General features: G+C 39.7%; 1 protein-coding gene across 1 annotated transcript; it reads right to left on the bottom strand.

Moving 5' to 3' along the window:
• Nucleotides 1-389: 389 nt before the first annotated feature.
• Nucleotides 390-1937, bottom strand: LOC139132651 (V(D)J recombination-activating protein 1-like). Its single transcript, XM_070698919.1, has one exon. It carries the CDS (start codon nucleotides 1935-1937, stop codon nucleotides 390-392), a length of 1548 nt encoding a protein of 515 aa, XP_070555020.1.
• Between the last annotated feature and the right edge of the window lie 6991 nt (nucleotides 1938-8928).

Here is an 8928-nt window from a genome sequence, read left to right as displayed (position 1 = left end):
AATCATAAAATAAACAAGAGAGCAACGCCACGCATGCTCAGTCACTGTTCTCGTCGAGTCCCGTGAGTAGATCTCGCGAATATTTGACGTAAATGTCAACAATACGACTTCTCATTGTGTAAAGTTTTTAAAGGTCACTCATCTCGCCAATCACAACGCTCGCTAAAAACTTTACGATCGGCCATAGAAGCTGCAAAATCGTGGCCGTGCGATGAATTTCGATTCATTCCACTGATTGATTAGGACAAGACAAACGATTATGGCCCAACTGTCCACATAATGAACACCTGTGTTTTCTGTGAGCAACTTCAGCATTGCTTTGTAGTTTTGGGCTGCTATAAAGCCAATGCAACCAAATTGTGTCTCGTAGTCCCTGAATGACACGGCCTTTACGGGACAAATGCTTTCGGAATTTGGCGGAACAATTTGTTGCCTGCCTCATTACCTTCCCCTGAAATACATCCAATAAAACCAGGTCCATCTTCCCTCTCTAAAAGTTCTTGGGAGTGCTCAATTACTTTATGGAGATAATTTGGCCATGTGGCATACTCAAAGTGATCAATAAGAAGTTGGCCAAGTTCAACCCCTACCCTTTTAACATTCTGAATTTCATTTTTCAGGTCAACCCTTGGATATTTGGCACAGTACATCATTTTCAGAAATCTGAACTTGGACAAAATTTCAGAATAATATTGTCGTCTTTCATCCTTGGGGATTAAATAAAGCAAAGCCTCTTCATTGGACTCATCAAAAAATGCTCTGGCATAATTACCTGCTAACATCAAACTTGGGTTAATTCCTAGCTTTGCTTTTAAGTGGTCGTCCAGCTGTTTTTCAGCTGTGTCCAAACTAGATTTTACCTCCACTGTCTTCTCCCACTGTTTTATTTCAGCAGTTTCCCTTACTAATAATTTATTGAAGAAAGAGGCCAGGTTAATGTTTGCATGTGTTGCATCAATACCCCTATCAACAGGCTCAGAACATAGAATGGGAAATTGTTTGACCCCTTTACATTTGGCATTCATTGCATTTTTACTAATCATTTCCAGATTTAGCCTGCGAAATTCTGCCTGTTTGATTATCTCGTCTCGCTTTCTGTTGATGGAAAAAGAACCTAATTTTGACAAAGCCTCTTCACGAGTACAATCACAAAGTGTGCAAGGATAGCCGGACCCTGCCCACTGTAAACCACCTGCACTCCTATCCATCTTTTCATCTACCATGGAGGACAGAAATACCAAGTAATGGCATACCCAGTACTCCCCACAGTCAATTTTCATGATTTTGTTTTGCATAATTTCTTTTTCAGCTTCCATTGGCAAAAGGCAGTAATTAAGAGTTGACTCACAGTTTTCATCAGCAATTGCTTGGATCAGTGGTCTGTTACATTTCACTGGGTTTGGATTCTCTTGCTCAAAGACTACCATCTGTTTGTCATCAATTTCGACTTCAGATTTTACCACTGCAAAAGAAGCTTGAAATGCATTTCCAGGCAGTGTTCTCTCCCCTTTGCCCCTGTAAATTTCAACATCCCCCATCCCATCAGACCCATCTTTCACAAAAGTATGCAACACTATTTCAGCAGAAGTACTGGGCAAACCAAGGCTGTTAAAATTTTCTCTTATATCAGGTTCAATTTCCTGCAGTGTTTTGGCTATTGCATCTGCGTATGGAAATTTAACACCTTCCAAATTGGGACCTGGAATTTCTTTACATATGTTCTTGAATTCCTCAAGCATTACCTCTGGTTCAACGGAATTGGATGCAGAAGACAGTGGAAGACTTTCTTTACCTAACTTGACTGGAGTTCTATAAACATGTTCATAATTTTCATTACCTACAATAACGTATCTTGCAGTGCCAGGCATATAACTTTTCTCACACTCATCTAGCTGAATTGGTGGTCGTAGAACATTTACTGATTTGTCTTTAAGCATGTCATACTGAGCCTTGTATTGGTTTTTGGTTTGAAGATTGCTCACTCTCAATGCCAAACATTAATCTACACTTAAAACACTGGATGTATTGGACCAGATATCTTCTACCATTTTGGCACGTTCTTTATCACCAGAATCATGTAAAATTGAGCGCAAAAAACCCAACAAAACATCCTCTTTGTCCTCGGCATTAGTGGTACAAAAACTATTTAGAAAATCAAAACATGGTTTCAATCTTTTCTGTTTGCAATACTGACGATCTGCTAATCTTAGAGGTTGTTTTGGCTTTTTTTACCATATGTTTAACGTTTTCCTTTACCTTGAAATTTACATTTTGATTTGTGATCAGTATGATTTACAAGGGTTGAAATATTTTCACAACTAAGATGATGATATTTACAATGAAGTTGTAAACTGTCATAAACATTGAGGTTATTCCCAGTTAAAGTGACCACATCATCAGGTTCAAGATCTTCTCTACAGCTAGGACATGATAATGAATTAAGTAGCCAATGCTGTATACAATTATTACAAAAAAAGTGGTTACAGGATGAAATACACGGGACTGTTGGGACCCCTGACAAATAGAACAAACAAAGTGATCTGCAATGTCATGTTCTTTGAATCTGTCCAATGGCACACTGTTAATCTCTACGCTAGCAACCTGTGTTGAACTTTCACCTTCAACGCTCTCTGATGCTAAAATTTTTCTTTTTACTGTCTCTGGTGTTAGGCTTGACATTTGACGTGTTGATGGTTCAGCTGTTCTTGCTGGTAGTTCTGCACTACTAGTTGATGGTTTTGGACTAAGGGGCTGTTCATCATCTGGCTTTTTGTGTCCCCTACCAGGACAACCATAACTGCCACCGAGTTTTTTTAGTGGTCTACCTCTTTTACTAGTGGATTGAAGAACAGGTTTTACAGACTGTCCTTGCAAGTAAACACTGCAGGCTTCATCTGAGTGAGTTTTTAAGGAAAATACATCAACTGGCATAGGCTGAAAATTTTTGATCGGCGACATCTCTTCATCCGGGATGCACAAGCAGAACAAAGTTTGGTAGGGTGGATCTGCCAAACATAATGCAAACAGCAAATGCAATTATCAATATTTTAATAGTTATTCATTGTATTGCTAATTCAAGTACACAACAAAGTCCCTTTATATAAGGTTTTTAGATGACTTTTCTCACATAAGGAGTGTTTCAATGTGGTTTACATCAATAACAAACACAACCATTTTTCTTCTTAACTGAAAGTCCTGTGATGATTTTCTTAACAATAAACTGATAGTAAGTTCTCATGTAGAAATACCCTCATTGCTACAACTGCATATACATGTATGCAATAGGACATTGAATGCATATACTTGGACAGAAATATCCCACTATATATCTTAATGCACCTCCCTAATAATCTTAAGTGTGTGCCAAGGTCTAGCCTTGACAGTACCTGGTCTAAGATTATTATTCAATGAAAAATCTTACCTGCTTAGAGTCATTGGTAATTTCAATATTATACAGCTGCTTTAATTCCTTTGCATACACACTTGCCACCGTGGATGAGCTAGCAATATAATTACCACACACACGACAAAGAATGACAAGACAGGATTCGTGATGTTCCATCTTCACCAGTGTATTCGACGAACACCATTAACTGGAAATTTAAATAATCGGAAAACTTGTCATGCATAAAAACCGAACTCGATGGTATAATGGGCGAACTTGGCTCTCAAACTTTGCCAAAATGATAGATCATGCAATGCTTGACCCGGAAAAAACATTGGAGGTCATGAACAAAATCAGCCCTAAATACAGCATAATCTTGAAAATCCCCCTAAATTTTCGGCCCAAAATTCAAAACTGGACGTTAAAAATTACACTGATTGGGAAAAAGTCGATTGCTTACAGTAGAATCGGTCGATTTTCAAGCGGTTTTTGACAAAAGAAGCCTCGAAATAGCTCTGGACATTGATGTTTCGACTGCGCATGCGTAGTCAGTTGAACCCACGCTATTGGAAAGCAAAATGATCTTGCTAACAGTTGTTGCGAGAGGGCGCTGGTGGGATGACGTCAGGATCTATTAACATTTTTAATTAGGGTATTATGTTTCAACAACAGGTTCTCATAGTGAATTGCACGTGTGCCCACCCGGGGTCGAAGTGATAACTATGAAGACCCATACCGTAACAACAATGTCACACCGACGGGCACCAACATGGTGACATGGTCTATGCCGCGTTTCGTCGACCTACCAGACTGAAGTCACTTTTCAAGTTTCTGTGACCAGAAATCAAGCCACTCTCGCAGCCTAGGGATACCGCCACCTGGAACAGATAAACCTTCGACTTCAAACCAGACACTGGCTGGGCCAACATTTATATAAAGGTTGATTATGTTGGCCAAGTTTGGTGCAGACTCGAGACTCAGAGAGACTGATTCGGTCTACGTGAAAGTAATGGCAGGGGCCTAGGCGATCTCAGAAAATGTGTTGCTGTGTGTCTTGTTCTGATATACACTGCCCTCTATCAGTAGAGGAAGTTTACTGTTCACCAGAGGTTCATGGGTAATTGTAACTGTAACAATGGCACAGGTCCAGTAGGCATAATTTGTGATGATTTTTTCCTATTATTATCATAAAAAATAATTATGAATATTAATAAATTAGTAATATGAATGTTACAGAATATTAAAACTTTTTTACACACAATGTCGTCTACTTTGTGTAGATGCCATCTGGAAACTCCATTGTTTTGATAATTATGATTATGAATAAATTATGATTATGATTAATAAAGTCATATTTTACACATTGTAATGTGCTTATGTGAACAACCCTCTGGAAACCCTCATACAGTTTCACAATCTATGCCAAAATATACAAGTGACACCATTGCCAAGGTTTAGTCTACGGCGAGAGTTACCATTGCCCGGGTTCAGTCTACGGCGAGAGTTACTACACAGTGTATATAATGAGAAGGTAGCCAGCTCCACTCGACAGTAAACTGACATACCCATGAATTACCTCCGTTTTCTTCACTTCTGCATGTTGATTCTCAAAATTTCTCCGGTGTTGGCAAGTCCATAAATCAGCCATCAAATCTACCCAGTTTTGGCCACTTAGACGGAAAAATTTGTGAAGTTTGGGGCTGCAGAAGGTATATATCGCCAATGAAATGATGCTGCCTTAGCGGAATCGACAGCATCCGGGATTTTTTAGGGCCGTTTCCGAAATTTGAATGTAGCAGCCAAGCGGGGCCGAGGGCGGAGCCATGATTTAACGTTATTAGATATGCTGACATAATTGATCGTACGGCCAATGAACGCTCGTGACCTTTTTACACATGAAAGTTACACTTACACTGTACGATTACTTTATGGTCTGTCCAAGGATGGAGGTGCCTCAAGTCAACGGTCCAAGCTATGTATGTGTGATTACAAACGGATGACGGGTTGCAGATGCGTTTGTTTATGATAGATACCGGTTGACATTGGGAAAATATGTCAAGTTCAGCGACTTGGCGAGGAGACCTCAAAACAGCTTACGTAGTAACGTACGTACAAACACGCAGTCACCTTCCAATTGAACTTGTGATTTTCAGAGATTTACAATGAAAATACAGGCAGCGTTGACTGTCGTCTATTTTGCTGCCCAACAAAATATTAAAAACACAGTCACGGACGTGTTTTACAGACAAAGCACAGACAATGTACCTTGAAATTGATATCTTTTTATTGAAAAGGCATACGCGTGCTGGCGTTACGAGGACCTGTTACTTTTTTATGAATATGTTAGACAAATATATCCATGTCTTGCAAAAAATACTGAGAAAAAGTAAAATTTTAATAATATTATCAATAGTTCTATTACAGAGCTTCCGTTAACGCAAAATCCTGCGTATTTCAAGCATGTTATTACTTGAAGTACGCAAAGTAAAATGACGTCTGCGTAACCCGATACGCATTAAAAAGCGCAGTCTCTGTAACAAAGACATGAGCACACGTAGTTTCCTTTCAATGTGAAGTTTACCCAGGACTAAAAATAAATTGTTTGCTTATAAAAATGTCCATAATTTAGCAATATTTTGTCCTACATCCTGTCAATCACGTTTTCCTTCAAGTCTGTACCAATAAAAATGTAACAAGTTCAATAGAGTTCGTCGTTATTGCAAAAAAATGGTTTTTTTTTCGCTGCGCCCAATGCATACTTGTAAACCCTGAAGATCTCTTAGTCGAATATCAAGTTTAAGTTAATGCTACGCAAACTTAAAAATAATAGTTTTATGCCGGTCTGCAAACTTATTCCAGATTATTGCAAAATTGGCCATAATTGCAGCCGTGATTCCAGTCTCATCTGTCCCGTGTGAGCGCGTGGGTTCAGTACCCAAAACAGGATTACAAAATCGAAACGTAGCTGTCTAAGTGACTATGCCTGATCTAAATGATCTGATGGTGATAAAGAGACTAAGTGAATTTGACTTCAGAGCAGCGATGATAGGTCAAGCGGCGAAGGCAATAGTGGGAAGTTGTAGTCTAAATAATTAGTAAGAAATGAAAATCGTCGACAGAAAATAGAACAGAACAAATTGTGAAACTAATATCAAAGAAAAAACATTGTCACTGATGTTGTTTATTGAACACTTTATTCATTGACTTTTGAACCGGTTTTCGATATCGCGTAGACAGCTGTTATATATAGGTACTTACATGTAGTCATGTTGTACGCATTTTTGGTACATTTTACGCAAATAGAAAAACAATTTGCGAACAGCCTTACGCAGATTTGGAAATCCTAACCGAAGCTCTGCAGTTTTATCACACTCAGAAACTGAAGCGAGGACTTTCTGTCTTCGGGAAAAACAATTGACGCTACACACGGATGCAGCAGGGTCTATGGAAAAAAACACTAAAATTTTGAAACGAGAACGGGCAAGAAAATGTCAGCACGTTTGTAAGCCTGGAAGTGTTAGTCGTGTTCCTTGCTATTCAAGGTATTTGTGGGTACGGTGTGCACATGGCGGAGGTTCTTCGGGAATAGGTGGATACCGTGGAAACCTAGCTGTGATATCGCAGCGGCGAACGCGTTCAAATCGAAGGTCACCGCCACGGTCAAATATCACAGCTAGTGGAAACATTTAATTGCTACGGATTAATAGTCGCTGATGCGTTTGGCGGAGGAGGGGCAGAGAAGTCGGTCACAGTTGATGACGGTGTGCTCACTATCGTCGGGAGTTCATCTGGACGTTTGTAATGGACGTACGTGATGACGGTGTAATCAAATAATATGGATAAGGTGTATATATTAAAATGCTGGCAAACACGATCGCAGCAATATATTGAGCTGCCTGCTGCGGTGTTTTTTCAGTTGATGCTGTCCCCGTTTCGCTGAAGCTACCACCTCCATTGATCGCATACCCAGTAAGCTGCTTTGGAGCAACCTTACAACTGCTATAAAGTTCGAAAAATACATCGTCCAACTAGAGAAATGAAACTCATTCCACGTTTTGATGTTGATCAGACACATGTACATTCGGGTCAACTGATGAGAGGTCTAATCAAAGGTCACGAGCGTTCATTGGCCGTACGATCAATTATGTCAGCATATCTAATAATGTTAAATCATGGCTCCGCCCTCGGCCCCGCTTGGCGGCTACATTCAAATTTCGCAAACGGCCCTAAAAGATCCCGGATGCTGTCGATTCCGCTAAGGCAGCATCATTTCATTGGCGATATATACCTTCTCACAGCCCCAAACTCCACAAATTTTCTGTCTAAGTGGCCAAAACTGGGTAGATATGATGGCTGATTTATGGACTTGCCAACACCGGGAGAAATTTTGAGAATCAACATGCAGAAGTGAAGAAAACGGAGGTAATTCATGGGTATGTCAGTTTACTGTCGAGTGGAGCTGGCTACCTTCTCATTATATACACTGTGTAGTAACTCTCGCCGTAGACTGAACCGGGCAATGGTAACTCTCGCCGTAGACTAAACCTTGGCAATGGTGTCACTTGTATATTTGGCATAGATTGTGAAACTGTATGAGGGTTTCCAGAGGTTGTTCACATAAGCACATTACAATGTGTAAAATATGACTTTATTAATCATAATCATAATTTATTCATAATCATAATTATCAAACAATGGAGTTTCCAGATGGCATCTACACAAAGTAGACGACATTGTGTGTAAAAAAGTTTAATATTCTGTAACATTCATATTACTAATTTATTAATATTCATAATTATTTTTTATGATAATAATAGGAAAAAATCATCACAAATTATGCCTACTGGACCTGTGACAATGGCGGAAGTCAATAAATCACTGACTGTGTTATAAGTTTAATCTGGTCTGTGGAGTTATATCTGAGCCATCCTGGCGACATATTACACTGTGGAAACCGGACAAGAAGACAGCGAACTTGTCCTTGTAGATAATTCTGGAAATGAACTAAAAGATTGTGAGGCAACGTCTGGTAAGCAATATTTTCACCCAAAGAGAATGTAACACGTTTTCATTTAACAGACTGTAACCCCTAATGGTTTATTGTCCGGTGCAGTAGAAAGAAGTTCCTTGTGGGAGTACACTAGTCTCGCATGCCAGACCTCGAAACCTGCGTACGCGTGCGGCGCGAGCGGCGAAGCCGCGAGCAGCGAGTAACCGCAGGTTACAAGGTCTGGCTAGAACCGACGTGCTATATATACTGTCCAATAGAATGCTTCGAAAATCGGCTGGATGAAAGAGTACATCTGTTGTTTATTCATGAATGTAGGTGGAGCGTCTAAAAATAGCCTTTTGAATTTGACTGAATGATTGTGTCATTCATCCAGAAATGTTTCATTCGAAGTAAACTGCCTTACGTTGACCTCAAACAGTACGGCCTTCATGAAATCACGGTTACGCTATCCCCAGTAACCATGATGAAAACAATCTGCAAAATGATCTATGCCGTTGAAGAAAGTGGTGATGGACAGCCTGAAACCGAAGCA

This window comes from Ptychodera flava, chromosome 5, assembly GCF_041260155.1.
Source record: "Ptychodera flava strain L36383 chromosome 5, AS_Pfla_20210202, whole genome shotgun sequence".
Lineage (NCBI taxonomy): Eukaryota > Metazoa > Hemichordata > Enteropneusta > Ptychoderidae > Ptychodera > Ptychodera flava.
Note: the sequence above shows the minus strand (reverse complement) of the source record. Positions and strands in the feature narration are given on the sequence as shown.